Raw genomic sequence first — 27484 nt, 5'->3', positions numbered from 1 at the left:
AGGCAGCAAGCAATCAAGGGCCAGTAAACACCACCCAGCCAAAGGATGCCTCCAGGCAATAAGCACTCCAAGGGAACAAAGGCTTGGCTACTTCCAGGGGATGCTATCACTATTAACTATGCAATCTTCTCAGTTACTCACATGCTAATTGGTGGATCCCACTCAAACACTTACAAATCAGGCTTGCTAATTGCACTCTATATACAGTACTTGGTTAATAGACAATGACTCTTTCTCCCATCCTGGACATTCTACAGGTATATATACTCCACTTGCTTTTACCACCAGCCACAGATGTAGGTGAAATTTCATGAGAAAATGCTGCTAGAACACAGCCCGGAAACCACACAACACTCCAGTGATTCCGGCCATGAAAGCCTTCAACAATACAGTCACATTACTGTCAATAGATTGGAACTATCTTTTTAAAACTTCTAGCGGGCAACCAACACAGTACTATTCTGTCTTTGGTGTTTGAAATTGCTGTTTTAATTTTTTTAAACTGGATTTTAAATTGTTTTTTTTATAATTTAATTTGTTTTTAAAATATAGAAATACAAAGGGAGAGAGGAAGGAAGTTAGGTTAGATTATGGTAGCCCCTGCGTACCCTCTGAAACTGAGCCATTGTGCATGTGTTGCTCAAGCTTATAGCCTCCATGCAGAGGCACTAGATTTCACAAATACTGGTTTTAATGTGAGTGATCCCAACCCTGCTCTACGCCTGCGAAACGTGGATGGTCTACAGACGTCACACTCAACTCCTAGAGCGTTTCCATCAGCGTGGCCTCAGAAAAATCCTGCAAATCTCTTGGGAAGACAGGCGGACAAATGTCAGCGTGCTTGAGGAAGCAAAGACCACCAGCATTGAAGCGATGCTCCTACGCCATCAACTCCACGTTTGGCCACGTTGTCCAAATGCCCGATCACCGTCTCCCAAAGCAGCTACTCTGAACTTAAGAATGGGAAACGTAATGTTGGTGGGCTGGAAAAGAGATTTAAAGATGGACTTAAAGCCAACCTTAAAACCTGTGGCATAGACACTGAGAACTGGGAAGCCCTGGCGCTCTAATTGGAGGTCAGCTGTGACCAGCAGTGCTGCGGAGTTCGAAGAGGCATGAATGGAGGGCTTAAGGGAGAAACGTGCCAAGAGGAAGGAGTGTCAAGCCAACCCTGACCGGGACCGCCTTCTACCTGGAAACTGATGTCCTCACTGCGGGAGAACATGCAGATCAAGAATAGGTCTCTTCAGCCACCTAAGAACCCACCCCCAAGATACTAGAGATGGAAGACAATCCTCCTTGAGCTACGAGGGATCACTTAGATCCAAGTCCTCAGAAGTAGCTCTCTCCTCCCTATGAACACACTCCCAAGACACGCGCATGGAGGACATATCCATTGTGAGCAAGGCTGATATCCTCTTTGATTTTGTTTTGGATCCTTGTAAATTAAGAGCTTCTGTCTACAAATTTGAAAACCCGAGGATCAAAAACTGGCAAGGATAATTTACAATGGACACCCAGCTGGCTGACATTGATAAACTGATGGTATTCAAAGATATACATCAGAGCTTTCAAGACAAGTCCTGCTTTACAAGACATAAGTGCAGCTTCCCATAAGTATGTGTATGTTTGAGTAATTGACGAGCTGTCATCACAGCAATAATTTCTCTAAAACATGCTTTAAAGCTGGGGAAGAATGAGTTCTTAGAGCAAAAAAGTACTCATGCTTATGGTGGATTTTAAAAGAGCAATTATGCAAAGAAACCTAGCTAGTACTTCTATCTAAGCAACAAGGCATTATGCTTTTATTGTCATTTGGTTGAGGTAATATTTTTTTTTTACAGTGTCAGCTTGTCTTCAAAAGGGGGGAAAGACAAGCCCTGATTTTAAAACAGGCTTCTATTATTTGCTTTCATAGACAAAAATTGAATTTATTGTTGGGGATTAAGATGAATTTCAGGTCCAACTATGAAAATAAATTGGGCAGCCAACTCATCCCTTTCCAAAGCAAGGAGTGAATATAAAATTAGGATTTTAAAAATAACCCATAGAAAGGGCATGAAGTTAGTTACCTACTTTTACCGTGAATAATTTCCCTCTTGTGCACTGCTTCTTAAACTTTGAGCCCTGACCCCAAATACAGTAGAGTCTCACTTATCCAAGCTAAACGGGCCAGCAGAAGCTTGGATAAGCGAATATCTTGGATAATAAGGAGGGATTAAGGAAAAGCCTATTAAACATCAAATTAAGTTATGATTTTACAAATTAAGCACCAAAACATCATGTTATACAACAAATTTGACAGAAAAAGTGGTTCAATAGGCAGTAATATTATGTTGTAATTACTGTATTTACGAATTTAGCACCAAAATATCACAATATATTGAAAACATTGACTACAAAAATGGCTTGGATTATCCAGAGGCTTGGATAAGCGAGGCTTGGATAGTGAGACTCTACTGTAGTTCAATGGTCTACAACAGACTGCAATAAGGCAGATTCCTTTCAAAATTTCCTTACTCAAAACCCACAATGCTCCTATACAGCTTCTGGAACCCTATAGTGGTCCTAGTTCAGAAAGACCTCACACTGGATTGTATGAGGTCCCATCTATAAACCCACATCTGGGTTTCTTCCATATGGGGTATGGAAAAAAATAGTCATGGTTTTATCATTCCCTTTTTTCATTAACATTTACATGGTGGTGTCATGAATTTATTGTTTACTAGTGTTTTCCTTGGGACTCTTCAGTATCTTTTTATACCGAAGGGAATGTAACCATTTTAGAACACTAGCACAGCCATTGCTCACGTGGGTCACCTAGCATTGCTCTTCTTATTAATAATTCTTGCTATTTATTCGTTCGGTTGCTTCTGATTCTCATGACCTCATAGACCAGTCCATGCCAGAGCTCCCTGTTGGCTGTCACCACCCTCAGTTCCTTCAAGGTCAAGCCAGTCACTTCAAGGATATCACCTTGCCGTTGGTCGGCCCCTCTTCCATTTTCCCCAGCATCATTATCTTCTCCAAGCTTTCCTGTCTTCTCATTATTGTATTGTAAGCTGCCCTGAGTCCCCTATTGGGTGAGAAGGGCGGGATATAAATATTGTAATAAAATAAAATATATTATGTGGCCAAAGTACTTCATCTTTGCCTCTAATATCCTTCCCTCCAGTAAGCAGTTGGACATTATTTCCTGGAGTATGGACTGGTTTGATCTTCCTGCAATCCAAGAAGGTCATAATATTATTCATAATATTGAATACATTTTCCATCACTGAATACAAGGAGATAAGCAAACAAAGTGATATCCCTCACCCCAACCAAAGTGTAGCAAGTACATTCCTGTTTTGCATGTAGATAAACCAATTGAGTAATGCCAAAAACCACCAATCTGGAAACACTGTAGATGCAAGAATGTTTCTGAAACACTAATGAAAAGCTCTATAGAGATTATATGAATTGTTTTTATCTTAGTCTGGTGCTGAGTATGGGAGGGGGGGGGGAACATAATAACACTTAATGTTTAATTATTCCCAGAATTAAGCTGCTTCATATTGCTGGAACAGTGTAAAGAGTGCATGAAATTTCAAGCCACAACATTTTATAAGACTCATGATAATCAGGGCTTTGGAGAGCAATTTATAAAGCTTTATGTTAAGGTGTAAAGTGAGCTCTAGCATAAGATATATCATAAACATTATTTATGAGATTATTAATTCATAAGGGCAGAAGTGTATTTCTTCTTAGGAAGAAGCATGTGACCATAAATTAATTTTTTGAATTGATTATTCTAGATGACGGCAAGTTTTCAGAGGCCATAACAGTGTTGCTCACCTGGATAGAGCGAGGGGAGGTGAACCGCCGTACTGCCAACCAGTTCTATTCAATGGTGCAGTCAGCCAATAGCCACGTCCGGCGACTCATGAACGAAAAAGCAACTCACGAACAAGAAATGGAACAAGCCAAGGAAAATTTTAAAAATGCCTTAACAGGAATCCTTACTCAATGTAAGTAAACCATTAGTCCTGTGTTGTTGGTGGTGTTGTGTTAATTGGTGGTGTTTTTTTAACCATGAGGGTAAGTAGTTGTGACATAGTCATTTTCTGTTCATATCCCATGGCACTTTGGAAGAACCAGGACCATCCTTAAGCCATTACTCCTCAAGGTGAGCAAAGTTGTAGTACTTTCTTTCTTTCTTTTGTAACTAAACCGAAGTGGTATGAATATGAGAAAACTGGCCATATAATAGTACTTTTCATCTGGAAAATTTTATTTGCTTTTAGGATGGGATTAATTAATCAGATCATCAGTAAATAATATCTAGCTATAACAATTCATATTATTTGTAGAACTTTGCCTGAAGTGGCACACATTTTCAATATTTTCAGTGTGTGGGTTTGCTTGAAAAACAAGGAAGCAATAAAATCCACGATCTTTGAAGATGAGGAGAAGGACCAGACAACCATGAAATGTGACATTTGGAGAAGAACCAAACAGCTAGGAAACAGAAGGTCCAGCAGCACTTGCTACAGATGGGTTCTCTCTCTCTGCCTTTAAGGAATAGGAAAAGCCTGTATTCCAAGATGGAAGGCAGGGCATGCTGTATGCCAAAGAGGGCGGAAACAGTCCCAGTGTTAATTTAGTTTACTATTTTATATTTTGCCGTGGCACACTTTTCTGTGGTAGTGGGGTTGCATACTCCAGTGATGTAAAAATGTATGTTGATAGTAGCACTGGTACAATTTCCAACATGAGATAGGCTTTTGTTGAGGATGCAGACTAAATTATTTATTTTATTTATTTACAGTATTTATATTCCGCCCTTCTCACCCCAAAGGAGACCTCAGGGCGGATCCCATTACACATATAAGGCAAATATTCAATGCCTTAACATAGAACAAAGACAAGACAAATACGGGGCTCCGAGCTGGCCTCGAACTCATAACCTCCTGGTCAGAGTGATTCATTGCAGCAGGCTGCAGCTGGTTGCTCGACAGCCTGCGCCACAGCCCGGCCCATGTGAGAAATGGCTATTGCGCAGCAGCAGTACTGTGGTAACCCAGGTGGCAGATCTCTCAGAGACAACAACATTGATACCTAAAGAAGCTAGTATTGTATTGTATTCTATTGTATTGTTACAAGTGTTTTATCTAATTTTTGTATAGAATGTAATCAGGTCTTTTCAAGCCTGGTTGTTTGGCTTGGTACTTTGATATGGCCGAAGGGCTAATCAATAAAATGTTCTTCTAGTACTGCCCAGAAGAAGGCAATGGCAAAGCATCCCTGACTGCATTTTAGCTTGAAAACTGTATGATGATACAATCCAAAATGAAACAAGAAATAAGCCTGACCTGAGCTCTTTGAAGTCTCTCAGTCACCATAACATAAAGTTGACTTCACACAAGTAGCAACACAACTGTTTTATATAAGCTGAATGGGACTCCGTCAAGATTGAAAACTGGGATACATCAGACAAATAAGTAGAGAAACATGAGCTATAATATGCAAATTATACATTGCATACAGATATTAATTTTCTCAGTAGACGAAAAGGAATGTGTTGCTGAACTTTTGGCAGTAACATCATTCCACTGATTTTCTGCAAATGCTTACTTGGCAGAGGACCTCTCTTTAATATTTAGTGCTGGCAGTTTTTCTGTGGACAAAATATAATCAGTTTTGTTACCTTAATGGGCCTTCCTCCTAAAACAATAATCAGAATAATTGTCTGGTGGATTATATTTTCTTTTCTTTAATGTGCTCTTTTGCTATTTTAATGATGGAAATGTACAATACATGGTCAAAGAAAGACACATAAAAACCTTATTTTTCTCAGATTGTGCAGGAAATTGTTTGGATCCAGTTAATCACGAGTAATGATGATTAGACTGGTATTTTATTTATGAGGAAATATGCCTTTCATAATTTAGTGGGCAAAAAATTCATATAGTATGATTAAATATGAAATATTTACCAGTATCCAAGAACACAGCTCCATAAATTAAGAACCAAATGAAAAATAATCATGTCTTTGAAAACAGCAGGTGTCATGAAGCCCCAAATTAGATTTCTTCTGTGTGGGCTAGAAATGCATGTGGGTACAGTTGGATATAATTAGAGAGTTTGCAAGCTTTGGTTCACAAGCTTTGGGTCAGATCACAAGGCATCTCCTTTGACTCAGGTATAAATCTAATTCCCAGTTTGGAGATCCAGGTATTTCTGCCTTACTGTGTTTCAATACAAAGTTATAACATTTCCCCTTTTGTTTGAATAGGATTCAGTTTGTAGACCACATGGGATCCTCCTTTATGAAATAGTGCATACCATTAAAAACAATCTATTAATTTGGATGAAAATTATAAGGCCATGTCCCTAAATATGATGAAGTCTCCCAAAACCCAGATTAAAAGTTACAAGGAACATGGTGCAAGAACAGACTTTACCAAAAATGATGGCCTTATCTCCCTGAAATTTTTTAGAAGGCTCAATACTGAGTGGCAGAAGCAGAAGAACCATCCAACATTTTCTAGGCAGGCAAACACACAATGTAGTGAGCAATGTGGAAAACACTCAAGACAAGCATTTCAGGCACCTGTCATACTACAGGGTGGCTCATCCCACATTTTGAAGGTGTCTAAAAATGAACGAAACTATCTAGAAAAAATGTATTTATTTCAGAAAGGTACATAAAACATAAATGTTAGAATGTCAGAAAATGTGGAAGCTTTCCACTCATAAGCTTGTTATGGTACTGGGGACATCAAGCTGGAGTTTGAGGAAGATTCAACATGCCCATTTAAAGCTGCAACTTTACAAAATTATTTGTCTGATATGATTTTTAAAACTCATTAAAGCAAAACTCTTTTTATGTACTTTTCTGAAATAAATACATTTTTCCTAGATAGTTTCGTTCATTTTTAGACACCTTCAAAATGTGGGATGAGCCACCCTGTAGTATGACAGGTGCCTGAAATGCTTGTCTTGGGTGTTTTCCACATTGCTCACTACATTGTGTGTTTGCCTGCCTAGAAAATGTTGGATGTAATGGTTCTTCTGCTTCTGCCACTCAGTATTGAGCCTTCTAAAAAACATAACATTTATAAATCTGTCAGGGATTTTCTTTTCAGTATGGATACAATGGCCCAAAGACTAGAAATCCATAGCGAAATAATTTTCCAATCTGGTACAGATACATTTTGACCGAGCGCAAAGTGTGTACAGAACACTTTCTGCACTGTTATCTCAGAATGGTTGTTCTCATAATACCCTTGAACAACAAAGCCCTGATGTTCACCAGTCCATCTCATGATGGGTACTGAAAAGGGCAGAGCCTATCCTACAGAATTAGACCTCCCCCACCTCTCTACCCCCACTACAGCCCACACAGTGCTTCCTCCAAATATAGAAGATTTTAGTGCCTCACCCTGTACAAATGGTTTTGCCTCATCACCAAGGCCACATCCACTTCAAGTGCTGTAGGAATGGGCCAACTTTTAAAATAGGTGTGTCTCATTTAATCCTCATGCAGAGCATCTTAAAACCACCAAAGTGTAAAGCCACAGTATCTCAGTACAACTCATTCTTCTTCTTCTTTTGAAACCTGTCAAAGTACAGATGCTTGCATGCATCCTCTTTTTCTCTGGAGATTTCCTTTGAGGGACTCTTTTCTGATCATATAAACATAAAACTAACACCTCTATAGTTAGCAAGGTTATTTTTTTAAATGGAAGAGAAGTGAAGAAAGACTCTTGCATAAATAAATCCCAGTTAGTAAGATGATAGAAAGGCCCCATGCATGGGAGTTGACTGCACTTTCCTGTGGGCCAAGGATCCTTGAATTTGGGCTTCAGTGATATTATAAAGAGAGGCGAATCAGTTCCAAGTAAATTTCAGATCATACTTGAATATGTGTAGGGACACTTGTTTTCATGAATCCATGGTCCCTATTATACTTGTGCATGGATATGTTTTAGCTGTTTTACTTTGGCCAAACCAGCTTCTTTATCTCTACTGGGTGGCCATAACAGCAAGAGCCCAGCCATCACATTTTCCTGTGTGTAACAGGACTAGGTGGCAGTCGATCATGGCTCTTCCTCCCCTATTCAGCATCACATTTGTGCCCTGGCTTCAGTATAGGTTTTAGCTTGGCTTCTGGCCTGGCCTGTCTCTTGAATTTTTTTGATTTTCCTTTATTTTATTGATTCATTTTATTTAGTGGGATTGACTGGGAGTTGGGAACATGCGGGATGGGTCGCATCTCAGGTTAGCTTCACCTTGCTAAAGACACCAGGCTGCACACAGATCGTAGTCTTTTGTAGTTTATTAGGAAATAGGGAAAAGATAGTTCATAAAAGGTAAAAGTTCAGTTCCAAAAGATAGATACAAAGTCCCAGAAGCCAAAGTCCCAGAAACGAGGATACATCGAGGATACATCCAGGCTACAAGATAATACAGGGAAACAGACTTGGTTCTTGATTCAAGCGAGGAAATTGCTTTGATGAAGATTTCCCTCTCAGCGACTGTTTTAATAACATAACATGAAGGCATTTCTTTGCCCTTTGACCTCCCTCTTATTTGCTATTCTGAGACTTCTGCATAACTCCCGAAATTTCAAATGACTAGCCCGATCTAGAGAAGCGGCCTCATCACTTTCGCTTTCAAAGCCACAGGACTCGTTAGTGTTATCAGGCTGAGGCTGGGAGCTACTCTCCCTTTCTGCTTCTTGCACCTGAAAACCATCATCAATAACAACATCATTTCTTCCCGTGGGAAAGCCTCCCTGCTCCTCATCTCCCACAGCAGGAACACTCTGCACCTGAATCCCATAATTCCCATAAGAGTCATCTTGAAACTCATCCTGAACCTGAATCCCATCATCTTGAAACAATATCCCAGAATCCTCATTAGAGTCACACAAAGGCTGAGTCACAACAGTGGGTGGGATGTGCACACGCATCTGGGGGCTTAGAGAGTCATCCTTTTAGCTTCTTTTCCTCCTCCCCTCCTCTTATTCAGAAAATACTTCTAAAAGATAATAATTTTTAATAATAATAGTAATCCCAGCAAACAAAAAGGAAAGCCTCATCCTCAGAAAACTACTACCATCTAGTTACATCTCCTCTAAAGTAGAAAGTAGAAACAGCTTTAAGGAAGCATTAAACCTGAAGCAGAAAGATGTGATGAGAAGAAGGCAGGCAGGGCCTGCAGTGCAAATCAAGAGAAAAGAAAGAGCTTTTTAAAGGAAGCCCAGGGGATACCTCTAGGTCACCGCTCTTCCTTCACAGTGGGAAGTGGGAAGCCTCCTTAAAATGCCTTAATGGAAAGCTGTGTGCAGGGGAAGAGAGAGAAAAGAGAGGACTTTTTAAAGGAAGCCCAAAGGGTAGCTCCAGGTTATCGCTCTTCCATCCCAGTGGGAAGTGGAAAGCCTCCTCAAAAAGCATTAAACCCAGGTCTCTTCTAGTAATATATAATAATAAAACCTTATTTGTATTCCGCCCTATCTCCCCAAGGGGACTCAGGGCAGACATTCAATGCCAACTCTACAGACCAAAGGAAAAGGATCACAGAAAGAGTGATAACTTAACTCTGATGCTTTTGAATCCAGGTGTTAATGAAGGATATAAGGACAAATGATGATGGGTAGGGGAGTCTGAGGAGTACCTCCCCCCATTGCCTCCAATGGGCCGGATCTAGCTGCATTTTTTTAGTGTAGTCCAAAAATTCCATCTGGCTGCACCCCTGATTTCGGGAGGCGTGCGAAAACAGATATGAGATTCTACCGGTATCCGGTCAGTAGAAACGGATCGAGGTTCAGCTAAAATGCACAAGCCTAGTCCCTATTGTTAAGATATTATGAGATTTGCTGGTGATAATAAAAAGCAATGCTTGAGCATATTAAACAAAAAACCAAGTTGCTGCTGGAGACCCTTCTCTAGAGCAGACAGCATGCTTGTGTATTTGGACAATGCCTTTGCTGTTCAATATTTAATATCTATATGTAACTGTAAAGACATTAAGAATTTGGGGGTTGGGTGCTATCAATATGCTGATTAAATTTAGGTCTACTTTTCCTTCTCTCTCGAATCAGCGAGGGCTGTGCAGCTGTTGCACTATGTCTGAATTCTGTAATGGGCTGGATGAGGACCAAGAAACTGAAGCTGAATCCTGATAAGATAGGGAATGGTGAGGAATGGTAGTTCAAGGACTGGATAAGCAACCTGCTTTAGAGAGGTTGCATTTCCACTTAGTTGCCACTTCAAAGTATTGTCCTGTGCCCCTGAGCTGCCAATAGTGTCACTGTTTCTCCAGTCAAAAGCAGCTCCCTGGCAACATTGCTTCTTTAAGTGTTTTCACCACCACATTGTACCGTTCAACAAAATGTAACATTGATTAATGTCATTCAACTGAACAGGTTTCACAACAGGTTACTTGCTCTTGATTCAGGGAAACAATCTTTTATATTTTTATTCAGCAGTTCCAGCCTGATGGGCCTTACTCTAAAGAAATTGCACATAGATGATATTGTTCCTTGGCAGTTTCTGACAGGTGGAATGCTGCAAGTTGTTGCTAAGGCTAGATTTAGTGAGTGAGCACTGCAGTGGATATAGACAGCCATCAGATATTTCTGTGCACCACTAATATGACCACTCATATTACCAGCTCCATCAGAACCCCATTCACACAAATATTGCAAGTTCAGCCCTATTTTTCCAGTTTTTTCCCCTCAAAATAATGCCTGCAAGTCCTCCACCTGTCATAATACACTAAAGTCTCACTTATCCAACACTTGCTTATCCAAGCTTCTGGATTATCCAAGCCATTTTTGTAGTCAATATTTTCAATATATCATGATATTTTGGTGCTAAATTCGTAAATACAGTAATTACAATATAACATTATTTATTTATTTATTTATTACATGCATTTATACCCCGCCCTTCTCCCCGAGGGGACTCAGAGCGGCTTACATTCTATAATAATAATAATAATAATAATAATAATAATAATAATAATAATAATACTTTATTTATATACCGCCCTATCTCTCGGATGGGACTCAGGCCGGTTTACAGTCATAAAAGCAACACAACATTACCTAACGACATAACACACATTATTAAACAAGATAAAATAGTACAATTATAACGATAAATCACACTTACATGACCAGATCAAGGGGACGGGAACCATAAACCCAATATATTAAAATGTATCATTTTAGGATAGGGAAATCTTGTGCAATGTATTCAGGCTCAGAAATCGGCGGTAGTCCAATATAATTACTCAAAAACCTGCCGACACCACCAGGTCTTCAGTTCTTTACGGAAATTGGATAATGTAGGGGATTGCCTGATCTCTTTTGGCAGTGCATTCCAGAGCCGGGGGGCCACTGCCGAGAAGGCTCGTTCCCTCGTCCCCACCAGCCGCACTTGAGAAGAGCCTCCCTGGAAGATCTCAAGGTCCGCACTGGCTCATAGGAGGAGATGCGATCACGGAGATAGGTAGGGCCCGAGCCGTGTAGGGCTTTATAGGTCAAGACCTGCACCTTGAATTGGGCCCGGCAGTTTATCGGCAGCCAGTGGAGCTGCTTTAATAGGGGCATTGTGTGCTCCCTATAGCCGGCTCCCGTTAGAAATCTGGCTGCCGATCTTTGAACCAGTTGGAGTTTCCGGGCCGTCTTCAGGGGCAGCCCCACGTAGAGAGCATTGCAGTAATCCAGTCTGGATGTAACTAAGGCATGGACCACCGTGGCCAAGTCAGACTTCTCGAGGTATGGTCGCAGCTGGCGCACAAGTTTTAAATGTGTATTAAATTACTTTTTCTGTCAAATTTATTGTAAAACATGTTTTAGTGCTTAATTTGTAAAATCATAACCTAATTTGATGTTTAATAGGCTTTTCCTTAATCCCTCCTTATTATCCAAGATATTCTCTTATCCAAGCTTCTGCCGGCCCGTTTAGCTTGGATAAGTGAGAATCTACTGTACTTATCTTCACATTCATATTCCTGCAGCTTAAACATCAACATACCTTACAGAGAGCAATAGCTGTTCTGAGTTACTCACATCCAAAGTTTCATCTGCCAAAACAGAGAAACACTGTGATGCATTTCATCTTTCAACTATTTTTGAGCTATCTTGTCATCACAAATGTTAATTAGTTAATTCTGTATTAGAGGACTAGTATACTGGGCATTCAAAGCTGCAGTTTTGAGATGACTTTTCAAGTCAGTGTCTCTTGATCTGGCATGGGATCTCAACAAGGCCCTGAAATTACCATCATTGTGCAAAGGTTCTTCACAAATAATAGGTCCTGAATCATTGCTCCCTCTAAAAGCCAGTTCTTGTTAGCCACAAACGACAATCATTTCCACAACTGGCAGAACTTTATTTCTGTTTTCTCATGTTTCCTTCTTATTTCCTTTATCATGATGACGGGTTACATCAGTATATTTTCCACTGTGAATTAGCAAAACATTTTCAGCCAAGCACAAGTCGTTCTGATGGTACTCTGCTTTTTAGTGTCCATTGAAGTCTTGTATTGAATCTTTCCATCGCACAAATGGTTTAGCAACCAATGCACCAAGCTTCTGATGACCACCTTTGTCCCCAACTTCTCCTCCAAACACCATGCACCTTGTACATGCAATGAGTAGACTAACCAGGGAAATATGTTGAACCATTTGGATTGAAAACTTAGATGCTTCTTCTTATCCACAGAAAAAAACATATCCTGGCAATGGAGTCCATGAATTTTGCACTAGTTGAGCTTTCACTTGGTGATCAGGAATAGTCTTGTTCATATAAAGTCCAAGGTCTAAAAATGGCACAACTTCTTGACTTTGATGCTGTTCCATGGTTTCTTTGGCAGGGCTTAGATTAGATGAACCAGTTTCCACAGTTTCCTCGGTTTTGCCTGCAGTCCAGATGTGCATGTTCTGGGGTTTTCAACTGCAATGGTACTTAACCAGCTGCATTCTTCGTCTTCAATATTTGGCTTTTTCTTTTTTTCCATAGGCATCTTCTGGAGTAAAGTGGAAAAATATCAGGGGGGGGGTTGATCCAGTAACACCCCCCTCCACTACAGGCTTCGGTGTTAGGTTTTTTGTGCCTTTCAAAAATATACCCTATAGGTTTAATTATTTTGTTTACTTCAAGACATTTATTATATGGTAGAATGCCAAAGCCTTACATAACACAGCAGAGCTAGCCACTTTGACTGTAGAACACAACCTATTTTCTATCTAAACTATCTAAACTTTTCTATCTAAAGGCATTTTGGGAGACAGAATTTTCAAATGTTCCCTTACTCATTTCTCTTTACTTTATGGATATTCTGTTTTTGCAGTGTGTAACAAGAACTGTTACTACAATTCTCATAGATGATGCTTTTGAATTATTAATACCAATCTTCAGAACATGGGATTGTACATGTTTTGTTACAGAGTATGAGGCAGATGGAAGTTAAAGTATTCCCAAGATATCACTGAGTAATCTTTTTCAGTGTAATTTTTCCTTCCAAGAAAAGCTTAACGTAAGAGAACAAACAGTATCCACAGCTAGAACAATCATGTAAACACTTAGGTACTATAAAGTTTTTTTCATGCAATGAGGACATCGGTTATATTCTTGAGTTCTTGAACTTACTTTTGTTTTGATAAATATTTTCCCATTTTATTATTATAGAGAGAGGGAAAATATGATACGACCTAAGCAATATTTTCCAATATAATACATAATTACACATTCTTTTTGTTTTTATTCTACTTTCATTTCAAATTCTTTATTGTCTTGCATTGACCCTCAGTGCAATTTTGTGAGGCAAATTGATCTAATTTATATAGAAATATGAACGTGAAGTTGAGAAGATGGTATAAATGTTAAAAAGCTGTTAAGCTCAGTAGCTGCAGCGAAGAAATCAATAATTGGGGCATTAGAGACCCCAGGGCGACTGCCAGACTCTGAACTAACAGGTTATTGTTTCTACAAAAGGAAGCCACGCTATGTTTTTTCCACATTTATTATTATATTATTTTACTGTAAATATTTCTATCCCACATTTCATTACACTGTGATTTTAGAACAATATATAAAGATCATGATAAATAACTCATATAAAAGCCTTAGAATACTTTTGCAATACTGGAGCAAGAAAGCAGGTCTTGTCTGATACCAACACATTTGTAATTTCGGCCACAGACTAGCCTTCTTTTGTGAAGGTATTGCAGAACCAGAGCCCTTTTCTCCAGAAGACGATCTTCTTGTTAAAAAGTGTGCCTGTGTTAAAATAGGAACTACACAGGCTCTTAAAAAACAGACCTTAAATAATTTAAAGGTTGATATGAGAAGCCCTTGCTCATGTATTTGGGTCTGGGTCCCATGTTCTTTGGGTCCTTGAAGTTATATGCAATAATCTGGTGTGATATTAGCTTTAGGTAAAGGTAAAGGTTTCCCCTGACATTAAGACCAGTCGTGACCGACTCTGGGGGTTGATGCTCATCTCCATTTTTAAGCTGAAGAGCCGGCGTTGTTTGTAGACTCCTCCAAGGTCATGTGGCCAGCATGACTGCATGGAGCACCGTTACCTTCCCGCCAGAGCGGTACCTATTGATCTACTCACAATTGCATGTATTTCGAACTTCTAGGTTGGCAAGAGCTGGAGCTAACAGCAGGCGCTCATTCCGCTCCCGGCATTTGAACCTGGGACCTTTTGGTCCACAAGTATTAGCCTTAGAATCATAGAATCATGGACTTGGAAGAGACCACATGGGCCATCCAGTCCAATCCTGTGCCACAATCAAAGTACCCTGATAGATGGCCATTCAGACTCTTTTTAAATGCCTCCAGAGAAGGAGCCTCCACCGCACTCCAAGGCAGTTTGCTCCACTATTGAACAGCTCTTACAGTCAGGAAGTTCTTCCTAATGTTCCAATGGAATCTCCGTTTTTTGTCATTTGAACCCACTGCTTCAAGTCCTAGTCTCCAGGGCAACAAAAATAAGCCTGCTCTCTTCCTTGTGGTGTCCTTTCAAACATTTGAACATGGCTATTATGTTTTCTCTCAACCTTTTCTTCTGTAGGCTAAGCATGCCCAGCTCTTTAAGACACTCCACATAGGGCATGTTCTCCAGACCTTTGATCATTTTAATCACCCTCCTGTGGACATCTTACAGCTTGTTGATATCCCTCTTGAATTGTAGTGCCCAGAACTGGACATAGTGTGATTCCAGGTGCGGTTTGACCAAAGCAGAAGAGAGGGGCATCATTACTTCCCTTAATCTAAATCTATACTTTTGATGCTGCACAAAACCCCATTGGCTTTTTAAGCTGCTACATCACATTATTGTCTCATGTTCAACTTGTAGTCTACTGAGTGGCCAAGATATCTTTCATATGATTGTTTTTGAGCTAAGTGTCACCCATCCCATATCTGCGCATTTTGATTTTTTGCCTAAGTATAGTATCCTACATTTTTCCTTGTTGAAATTTATTGTGTTAGTTTTGGTCAATCGGCTCTCTAATCTGTTAAGATCATTTTGAATTCTGATCCTGTCCTCCGGAGTATTAGCTATCTCTCCCAATTTGGTGTCATCTGCAGACTTGATAAACGTGCCCTCTAAACCTTCATTCAAGTCATTAATAAAGGTGTTAAACACCACTGGCCCCAAGACAGAATCCTGTGCTACTCCACTAGTCATTTATTTCCAGGATGAAGAGGAACCATTGGTAAACACCCTTTGGGTTTGGTCACTCAACCAATTACCAATCCACTTAACAGTAGAATTGTCTAGCCCACATTTTACTAGTTTATTTGCAAGAAGATCATAAGGAACCTTGTCAAAGGCCTTATCAAAATCATGCTACATCCACAGCATTCCTTGCATCTGCAAAGCTTGGAAGCAAACAGGTAACCAACAGCCAAGACCTGGGTATCTTGAATGTCCATCAGCAGTAGAATTCTACTAGTCCTGGATATGGGGAGAGAACAATCTTCTGTGATTTCTGTGAAGGCCTAGAGCTCCTGCTTTGTTCTCTGTGCATGACTTTAGAAGAAAAAAAGTTTGTCAAGAGATTCTCTGTGTTTTTTATTGCCAGAATTGAGCACTCAAAGCTTCAAGTTCTCATACTCTGCAGATCGTATGTACACATGAATTCTACATTTACATCCATGGAAAAGAAAATCATGTGTAGATCTTTGCCACCCAAAACTAGGTATGTTTGAAGGTTAGCTGTATTTCAGAGAGTTTGAGCAAAGCTAACTGCAAACTATATCTATCTATCTATCGATCTATCTATCTATCTATCTATCTATCTATCTATTTCCAGACTTGGAACTGAAGATTTCACATATTCATCATCATCATCAAATAATCTTTGTTGCAACACAGTCCTTTGAAAAACATTACCTTTTGGCTACAAAGCTGACATGCAGAGTCCAATCCATTCATTACAGTATCTCACCTTAACTACTGTAATTCTTACTGCCAAATCAATTGTCAGACTTCAATTTATTCGTGCTTCCAAGCATCTAATTGGGATCTCAATGCATGTATAAATTCTCTGTTTCATGAATAGAGTAATTTGAAAACTGCCACCCACTTTCTGAATCCATACGTGTTACTATAAGGGCTGAAACACTGCTCTGACCGAACCACAGCTTTTGTTTTTGCTAAACATGCATACCAGGGAGCACAGCTAAGTAGAGCATTATGCATAAGAATAATAAAATCATACATTTGGGAGAGATCACAAGGGCTGTTCAGGTCAACCCCCCGTTATGTATTTAATTTGAGTCAGTTCTCAGGTTGGATTTGCACTTACATTGTTTTGTACCAATATGCTTGCAAATATTTTTATGACTCAAACCTATGCTTTTAAGGAAATTCAACAGACATTTAAACATACATGAAGTTTTGATAAATAACTTTATATTGATAGCTAGGGGAAATTGAATATTGACAGCACTGAAAACAAACACGGAGTACACCTCCAAAAAGCAGTGTTCCAAGTTGTCTTCAATCGTAATAAGGTATGAGTTGCAATAAGGTGTTTTGAAAGATGGCAAGTGGTCCTCTTGATGGAGACATACATACATTTTTATGATGATATTTTGAAGTCATTTTTACCCTATATAAGCTGCCGTGAAATGTGGACAAAATAATCCACATAATACGCTGATCATGATATTTTGGTGCTAAATTCGTAAATACAGTAATTACTGCATAGCATTACTGCGTATTGAACTACTTTTTCTGTCAAATGTGTTGTATAACATGATGTTTTGGTGCTTAATTTGTAAAATCATAACCTAATTTGATGTTTAATAGGCTTTTCCTTAATCCCTCCATATTATCCAACATATTCGCTTATCCAACGTTCTGCCGACCCGTTTATGTTGGATAAGTGAGACTCTACTGTATTTCTAATTTCTATGGTCAGATGTAGAAGGTATTTTTTTAAAAAAAAAAATGCTGACAGGCTAAGAAACCCAACTTATTCAAAATATTGTGCTGATATAAAATTTTACTGATGCCATAGAAATGCAAGATAAAAGATAAAAGTGTTCTAGAACAAATCAAATCTGAATTCTCACTAGAAGCCAAAATCACTATAGTGATTTGAGTAGTTATTAGAAGCATAACTCATTGATTAACTACTTTGAGTAGTTATTGGAAGCATAACTCATTGGCAAAAACTGTAATGCTGGGAAAATCTGAAGACAACGGGAAAAGAGGAAGAGCAAATTACAGATGGATTGATTCAATAAGGAAAGCCATGACCCTGAGCCTCCAAGACCTGAAGATAGCTGTTCATAACAGGGCTCTCATGCATAGGATGCCATAAGTCAAAGGCCTCTTGTTGATGCTAACAAACAAATGTAAGTGTAATTGTTGGGTTATAGAGATGTAGGCCAAAAGTTGTTTTTTATGTAGGAATGGTCCAAAGAATATTTAAGAACCTCTCACTTTTTATAATAATAGAATCATAGTTGGAAGAGACCTTATGGGCCATCCAGTCCAACTCCTTGCCAAGAAGCAGGAAAATCGCATTCAAAGCACCCCCGACAGATGGCCATCTGGCCTCTACTTAAAAGCCTCCAAAGAAGGAGCCTCCACCACACTTCGGGGCAGAGAGTTCCACTCCTAATCAATACATTACTCAATTTCCTTAATGTCCGCTCAGATATTACCAGTTATCAGTAGTGCAGCTTTACACTACACTTTACTTGTATGTTATCTTTCTGTTTATATATCATTAAAAACTAGCAGAATCCAAACAAAGTCACCAAAAATGTTCTTGACCTTAGTGACCTGGGCTCGGGCTGTGGCGCAGGCTGGAGAGCAGCTGCAATGAATCACTGCAATGAATCACTCTGACCAGGAGGTCATGAGTTCGAGGCCCACTTGGAGCCTATGTTTGTCTTTGTCTTTGTTCTATGTTAAAAGGCATTGAATGTTTGCCTATATGTGTAATGTGATCTGCCCTGAGTCCCCTTCGGGGTGAGAAGGGCGGAATATAAATGCTGTAAATAAATAATAAATAATAAATAAATAAGTGTCCAGCTCCCCTCAAATATTTATCCCATCTGATGATATATGTTAAATAGGGAATATGTGTAAATAACAAAAGTGTAGGTGTCATGTCTTATTTGGCCCTCATACTAATTCCTTTCAACATTGTTTTGAGAACTAATCTATTTAGATTACATTGGACAGTTTACAGAAAATATAGAGGGTTTGTTTTCCTTGAAAACCAATTTTCACCCACCTCCCCCTTTCCCAGAATGTTTTTTGCTTAGAAGAAGAATTGCTTTTCAATGCTCCATTTATTGATGGGGAGACAAAGTGTTGCATCTGGCTAATGAAAGTTTTATACGACATTAGATTAATCAACAGATGTTTGTTGATGAATATTTAATCATGCTTATTGCACTTCGGCTGTATGGTGCTGCTCAACTCCAGCTTTGTAAGCATCATTCCCCTGTTTTCAATTATGGAAGTTGCTGGCATACACATACGTGTAGCCTTTGCAATCACCAAGGAACTCCTAGAATTTCTAACACGTGGAAGTAGCATGATGCTTCCCTCATCTATTCCAAATCTTCCAAGTGTAAATGCAGAAACTAGAATAGGGGCAGAGGGCCTGATTTTACCACTGATGACCAAATGAGCAAACAAAAAATGGCCACTAAAAGGCTGACAACAGGGCATAATAAAATGATGCTTCAGTCTATATTTAGTGTATAGTAGTTTGGATATTGGACAAGAGCTGCAGACCAGGATTTGATTTCCTGCTCAGCTACAACAAACACTAGTTGTCCTTGGCCAAATCGCTCAGCCTTAGAGGAAAGCAATGACAAACCCTCTCTGAATAAATAATGCCAAGAAAATTCCATGATAATCATCATGTGTCAGAGTCGGCTTGAAGGCACATAACAACTAAAGCTCTCTGTAATCTGAATAGGGCTGAGCCAGATGGACGATTATTCTTTGCTAGTGACAAAATAGGCAATCTTCTGGTAATTTGGGGCTGAAAATATATTAGCTTGATAGGACTGCAGAAGTGTTCGTTTTCTGATCTTAGCTCACATGAACTCCATGGGAAGTATCCAAACTTTGTTTTTATCACACAATTTTAAAAATAATGGTGTAAAATTTTATTGTGTAATGTGTTTGGCAGTACCAAGATATGCTAAGTAGGAAAAAGTTAACTTTTTGATCTAATGCTGTGGCACATAGTTTTGATCTGAGCATAACTCTTCCATGTGACAGGTTGAAGAATCTAATTTTCAGCTCCAAAGAGCTCAGGGTCTGTTACAGTTTCCAGTAACTAGTGGAGTTTAGTTGGATTAATATTTTCTATCCCTATATTTGAGGCCTAGTGGTCCTTCATCTTCCCACCAGACGAATAGTCCAGTTTGAAAAACTTGCATCGTTTTTGCAATTGGATGCTCGTTCACTAATAGAACAGTCATGTAGATGTTTAAAATTAACCTCTTCCGGAGATAAATAGGGCCTAATTTCTTATAAGTGTGTATAGGATTGCAGTGTAAGTTATATTGCTTTACCTATACAATTCTCATCTCCTTATGAGGACTAGTGTGGTAGCAGCAAACGGTATTTCATAATTAAAGTGCTGCAGGTTTTATGATGTTTCATGTACTGAAATCTTTTTGAGTGATCAGATAAGGATTCATAATTAATGCTAACACCTGTGGAAAAACTCTCAGCCATTTTCATAATTAGACACTTCAAAGTTCAAGAGTTTCAGCAAAAGAATTCTGATACTTCCACTTATACCTTTTCGGTATAAAATAGTAAAATAATAATTTCCTTCCATCTTCAGGAATATTTTCTACTTGAATCTTCTGTCACTAATTACTTATACATAGATTGTTAATTAAGTTCAGTGCTCTTTGCACTTCTGATGGGTACAACAGAATAAAGATTAGAATCTACACTTCACTATCGAAACAGATTTCTTAAGCCTTACCTACTTTCCTATACTTCTTCAATTTAATTTAATAAAATTATGAAATACAAATTGAAAATTGGAATATGCTATCACTTATGTTAAATATTTATACTTCATCTATTGATCAGGTTGTCTTCCCCCTGTTAGCTGGAAAAGCGGACTGGTTTCCTCATGCTTATAGGTGGACTGAATTCATTATTTTTAAAAGCCCAACACATTTCCTGTATATACATTAATTGGCCTTCTTTGGGGACTATACAAATGCATACCTTAACTTAAAAAACATTTACAAAGGGGCAACATACAAATGAAAATATATTCATAATATTATACTGCAACTACTAGCTTAGTATTAAATTACATGCGTACTGTTAATCAAATCAACAGCAGACATTTCTGGAATTACAAATGCACTTTCTCAATTACCAGGACTAATAAACTGTAAGAGAAGACCATTTCAAATTTATTTTATATTTATATACTTCAGTAGATGGTCAGAAGGAAGGGAGGGCCTAAAGTGTGTGGTTTTTTACAATCGTGTCAGAAGCAAATTGAGAACATACTGCAAGTCGCTTCAGGTTTAAGAGAATTGGCCGTCTATAAAGACGTTGCCCAGGGGACGCCCGTATGTGTTACCATCTTGCTGGGAGGCTTCTCTCATGTCTCCACAGGGGAAACTAGGGCTGACAGATAGGAGCTCATCCCATCTCACGGATTCAAACTGCTGACCTTCAGGTCGGCAGTTCGGCCGGTATAAGGGTTTAACCCATTGCACCACTGTGGCCCCCTTAAGAGTGTGGTATAACCAGTTCAAAACACAGCTCATGCAATCCACCTGAAATGTTACCTTGCTTTTTTTTTGTTATATTGAGTAAAAAGCAGATCATCATTGAGACCTAAACACATGGAAACTAGTCTGCCTTTTCTGCATTTTCTGGACAGTGTGCATATGCTGCATCCACAGATTCAACCATTCACCATTCAAAGGAACATCCCCACATTCTAAAAGGCATACCTTGATTTTTGGAGCCTCCGGTGGCCTAGGGGATAAAAGCCTCGTGACTTGAAGGTTGGGTTGCTGACCTGAAAGCTGCCAGGTTCAAATCCCACCCGGGGAGAGCGTGGATGAGCTCCCTCTTTCAGCTCCAGTTCCATACGGGGACATGAGAGAAGCCTCCCACAAGGATGGTAAATACATCAAAAAACATTCGGGCATCCCCTGGGCAACGTCCTTGCAGACGGCCAATTCTCTCACTCCAGAAGCAACTCCGGTTGCTCCTGACACGAAAAAAAACCCCTTATTTTAAATAAGGGACACTGTGTTAATACACTATTGTATATAATGAGATTTGAGCATTCTTGGATTTTGGTATCCACCGGGAATCCGGGAACCAAACCCTAGGGTCTACTATACATGCTTTTCAGTATCTATTGCTGGTCCTGTGCATCTTTCATTCCTGCATTCCAAATTGAGTGGTGTTTACATAAGAATCCAATTTCTACCAGAGAGGGAGTGGTTCTGTTGTTTTCTAACTGTTAATTCCTTTGCCAGTGGTTGAGGCCAGGCTAATCGCTTCTCGGCCTTTTGGCTAAGATCAAGTGTAGTATCTGTTCTTATCAGTTTAATATCTGATACGTCCTCTATTTGAGGACTATATATCTGGGCCAGGCTGTGGCGCAGCTGGCTAGTAACCAGCTGCAATAAATCACTACTGACTGAGAGGTCATGAGTTCAAAGCCCGGGTTGGGTTAAGCCCCCGACCATTAAATAGTCTGGCTTGCTGTTGACCTATGCAGCCCCGAAAGACAGTTGCATCTATCAAGTAGGGAAATTTAGGTATGCTTTATGCGGGAGGCTAATTTAACTAATTTACAACATCATAAAACTGCCAGCAAAACACGAGGAAAAGAATGAGGAAGTACATCCACTAGTGGACAGTGAAGCAACAGCTCCCCGTGTGGTCGGAATCGTGAAGCTGGAAAAAAATGTTAAATGCCTCTGTGTCTGTCTATATATGTTGTTTGTCTGTTGGCATTGAATGTTTGCCATATATGTGTTCATTGTAATCCGCCCTGAGTCCCCTTCGGGGTGAGAAGGGCGGAATATAAATACTGTAAATAAATAAATAAATAATCTGCCCATTGCCATCTTGATCTCCTGGAAGGGGAGGCAAGTACAAAATTTCCTATTGAACCCTATTCTGGGGCTCACAGCCTGCCCTTCTCTTTAGTTCAGCAATCCAATCCAAAGGCCACCGTGGCATTATTTTGTTCCTCTAGTTGGGAAATGGGGAGCCAAGCCCTATCTACAGCCCCTCAAAAAATCAATTTCACCACTTGGAAGGGGCTTATTTATACAAATAAGAGTACACATGATTGCTACCGAGATTAGTTGTTCTTATTTTAAAGACTAGAAAGAGAACAGTCCTTTCAGTGAGAAAAACCAGACAGGGAAGTAGTTATAATGTTTGATGCAAAAGCACATTCTTGGTTCCAGGAAAGACATATCTGACAAACGTAATAACTACCTCATATGTGAATTTGTCATCAAATTGCTGTTGTACAACATTTTTACAAGAGACTGTTTGCATGAACCAACACCTCAAGCATCAGTCACATATATACAGAGATGCTAATGTTTGCGGAATGAAACTGGCTCCACTTACACACAAAAATGAGAGGGATGAACATGCTTAGCCAAACTTTAAGGTTTACAGAAGTACAGTAAATGGGGTGGGGGAGGTAAAAGACAAGAAGGTATATTCTATTGCCACTATGAGATCCAGGGCCCATGCAGCAATATTTCCAAAGTGATTATGCAAACTCTGGGCTGAACATAACACAGCACTGAAACAGAAGAAATTGGGGAGGGAGGCAAATCCTTTGAGGGAATGATTCTGGGTGATGGGCAGCCAGCCCAGGTTATACCTTCAAAGCTTTCCTTTTTCAGGCAGAAGGGAAACCAATTATACACATCTGAGGGGTGATGCCTTTGAGGGGACTAACTGGGATGGCATCCAATCTCTGTTTTTGCAGTATAATCATCTTGTGTACACAGAAGGGTAGGAGAATGGTTTGCGCACTTGATCCACCCTTTTAAAGCTCACTCTGCTTCTTGTGCTCTCGGTTGGGTTTGAAGACCTGGATCATGTCAGTTGTCAACAGGCATGACCTGTGTCTTCAGAGCTCCATTCTCAAGGGGAAATATATTTCCAGTCTAGTTACCCTTCTTCTAATAAGGAGGCAAATTGGAAGCTCATTTATTCTGAGCTCCAACTTATTTGCTCTGTTTCCACTATTGAGACACTAGTGTTATTCATGGAGCCAAAAGAGAACTGCATGCACTCAAGAAGGAAGAATTAACTGGCTTGGGAAGAATACCCGAGTTTGCAAAAGTAGAAAAAACTTACTGGGGGGACATGGGGGGTATAAAGAGGGGAATACAGAGCAACTTAATATTGACTCAATATACTTAGTGACTACAGAGGGCTGCCAATTTGGGGGACAATGAAACCTGATAAAAGGGAAATGGAATGGACTATTATGAAAGCAAGCAATAAGTAGGAATGCTCCATACCATATCATATCGAGAGTTGCCAGAGTGAAAATTAGCTCCTGTATCTTTAATGTTTGTGTAGTAGTGGTGGTAGAAGTAGTAGAGGAGGAAGTAGAAGAGAAAGGCCAGTTTAGTGCACCAATTTGAGAGTTGGGCTAGGACTCTAGGAGACCACAGTTGAAATCTTTGCTCAGTCCATTGGGTGGCCTTGGGCAATAATAATAATAATAATAATAATAATAATAATAATAATAATAATAATAATAATAATAATAATAATAATTTTATTCTTATATCCCGCCCCATCTCCCCGGAGGGACTCGGGGCGGCTTACATGGGGCCATGCCCGAATACGACAACACAAGTCAGATAAAAACATTAAACAGATCACCAAACAATAAAACTACAACATGATTAAAAAAACAGTCATAAAAAGTCAATATACAAAATAATATTAAAATCACAATTTGGGTCAGACACATTCTTGGACACAGGGAGGGATAATGGCAAACCTTCTTCTGAATAAATTTGGCCAAGAAAACCTCATAATGGGTTCACCTTAGGCTTTCCATAAGTAAGAAATTACTTGAAGACATATAACACTACCACTTCAATTCCAAAAAGTGTTTCTTCTCATGTAACCTGGTAACAAGCAATATCTACTGGAATTCCCTCATCTACACATCCATTAAAGGCATAGACTCTCCAATTTTTTATTCAGGCAAACTTATTTGTATCCTTATTAGTAATAATTTCGGTACATGTGACTGTGGAAATCATCCTGTGTGAAATAAAATTGGAAGGTCATCCTGATTATACTTCGAATACTGGACTTGATATATCAGACTCTTGTTCATATTTTCCATACTGTTTATAGAAATTGTATAGAAGTTAATTCCATGGGAAATATGTAGACTAAAAGATACACTAAAGCAATATTAAAGAGATAGTGTGAAAAGCTGAGGAGTTAATAAGGCACCTGAAAAACTTGAGATCTTAAACTCTAAACTTAATACAAGGCTTTACACCGAGAATGTCCATGTTACAGTTAAATAAAAGGAGCCTCCGGTGGCCTAAGGGATAAAAGCCTCATGACGTTGAAGGTTGGGTTGCTGACCTGAAAGCTGCCAGGTTTGAATCCCACCCGGGGAGAGTGCGGATGAGCTCCCTCTATCAGCTCCAGCTCCATGCGGGGACATGAGAGAAGTCTCCCACAAGGATAAAAAAAAACATCCGGGTGTCCCCTGGGCAATGTCCTTGCAGACGGCCAATTCTCTCACTCCAGTAGCAACTCCGGTTGCTCCTGACACGAAAACAAAAACATTTAAATAAAAAAGAAAACACAATTGAGAAACATGGAATATTTTCAGATGAAGTATATAATCTTTCATTCAAATGAAAATACAGATGGCTTGTCTTGGGTAAATGTAATTTAACCAAACCTAGTTAAAGCAGGAAATATTTGATTCACTGAGAAAGTTCTACTGAGTTTTATATGCTTCATATAAATCTTTTCGATGGCATGTCATGATTGCCTGTAAGAAATGTGATACAGGAAATGCCTTGTATTTTCTTTAATACAATTTCATTGTAGAAGTAATAATGCAAATGAGTGCACATCGGTGCAGAGAATGGAGGAATAGTTTTCCATATTAGAGGTTTAAACATTTTATTTCCCAGATGCAATATGTTTTCTAATCCTAAATACAAGCACACACATTTTGTGGTCTAGTTAATGTATATGATTTGCTTCTCTGGTGAATCTGTGAACTCCAGTAATTCAGAATTTGATTTCCAATATATATGTTACCCATAAGGTCTCAGTGATGTTTCTTACACTCTTGCTTGGCAGTACAAATGTTATGCTTTGGTTTGAAAATGAGGCCTGTGAAAAAGCCAAAGAGGAGTTAGGGAAGGAAAGAGGAATGTCACTTTGTCCTTCCCAACTATTCCCATGTCTATAACATGAATTAGCAACACAGACACTTTTAGTAGACCTAAAAACCCAAGATCAGTTACAAGAGCATTACTTTCTTCTGTAGAAAGAGTGATTTATTATTAGGATGTGAAGACGCCACCCTTGAAATCAGGGTTGGATGTATTGCTGAACTGTAGCTCTCATCATATCTATCCATTAGTTTTGTGGCCCAAGACTGATGGGGGCTGCTCAAACACCATCTGTTTCTCACCCAGTGAAGTTTGGTGTCTCAAATATTATGGGGAAGGTGAATCTGCTTTGAGTTTTGATGCAAACTTTACAGGTGCTGTCCAAGGTGCTGAACCTGTTCTGAGAATAGGTTTCAACTATTTGGATTACTTCTTTAAATTTCAGAGAAAACCCGAGTGAATTTGCCACTTTACTAATCTTGAAGCCACCTTCTTCATTATTTGTTTTAAATGAAAAGGTAACTAGACATTAAGAACAATCTTTAACTGGTCTGAGTTAAATGTGGGTTCTAAATTGAAAAGACCTTTAAGACTTTAACAGTGCAGTCGTATATGTGTCTACGAATTCCCATCAAGTTCATTGAGGCTGATTCTAAGGATAGATAGGATTATAGCCTCAGGTAGATTTTTAGTTATCGTTGTCTCACATAGCTCCTCCCACAAAATAGATTCCCATGAACCCAAATCAGTCAGTAACAGAAAAGGCGAATGTGTCTGGGTAAACTGCATGCATATTTGTCAGCGCTCTATATATAATTTGTGTGTACTAAAGTTATGGAGACAGACTTGAAGGAGACATCTCCAACAATTCTAAAATGTAAGTACAAAAAGACACGTGATTGGATGGATATTGATGATGTTGTTACAGCAGTGACATCATCCATAGACTCCTAGTGTCTTTGCTTTGCTTTTTTTTTCTTTAGCAATCACAACATAAATTGCTTGTCTTGTTTGACTTCCTTGTTCACCAAAGTTGAGCAGATTGTGGCCGTTTTCAACGCCTCCACCAGACAAAAAGCCTGGGACCATTTCTCGAAAGCTCAGCGCAAGAACATAGACATTTGGCGAAAGCACTCTGAGGTTGGTGAATTTCTTCTCATTTATCCATCATCTCATAGCCTGGACAAAAGCCAGGGGAAGTAAGTGTGCCTGCTGTTAGTTGTGATCTTTTAGCAACATTTAATTGCTGTAAGTGGAGAATTTAGAAGTAATTAAGAAGTTCTTATGAAATCTACCTGAGACTAGGTGTAGCCCCCATTTGCAATGTAAAATGTCAATTGAGAGAAATTAGAGTAGAAAACCAAGTGTCCCTCTGCTTCCAAGAAACTAAATCATTTACTAAAAAATTGAATTGTACCCTTCTGCTTCCAAGAAACATTGCTTTTTTTCCTTAAATATTAAATTGAGGGAACTAGCAAAGCCATGATAAAAATAAAGTTTTATTCCTGTCTTTAATTTATACTGGAAATAATCTATTTCACAATTGATGAATATGAAATAACAGAT

The 27484-nt window shown here is 39.1% G+C and overlaps 1 protein-coding gene and 1 pseudogene across 5 annotated transcripts in view; both read left to right on the top strand.

The window, feature by feature from the left end:
- Positions 1-27484, top strand: part of enox1 (ecto-NOX disulfide-thiol exchanger 1) — a 590718-nt gene that overhangs the window by 422193 nt on the left and 141041 nt on the right. For all 5 annotated transcript variants that reach the window (XM_062975622.1, XM_062975624.1, XM_062975625.1 and 2 more), the window contains 2 exons: positions 3798-4010; positions 26952-27058. In XM_062975622.1, the coding sequence (XP_062831692.1) occupies positions 3798-4010; positions 26952-27058 (320 nt within the window). The remainder of the gene's footprint in view (positions 1-3797; positions 4011-26951; positions 27059-27484) is intronic.
- On the top strand, positions 22045-22149 carry LOC134298116 (U2 spliceosomal RNA; annotated as a pseudogene).

Source organism: Anolis carolinensis, chromosome 3, assembly GCF_035594765.1.
Source record: "Anolis carolinensis isolate JA03-04 chromosome 3, rAnoCar3.1.pri, whole genome shotgun sequence".
NCBI classification, from domain to species: domain Eukaryota; kingdom Metazoa; phylum Chordata; class Lepidosauria; order Squamata; family Dactyloidae; genus Anolis; species Anolis carolinensis.
The sequence above is the reverse complement of the archived record's forward strand: the minus strand, read 5'-3'. Positions and strand labels throughout refer to the sequence as shown.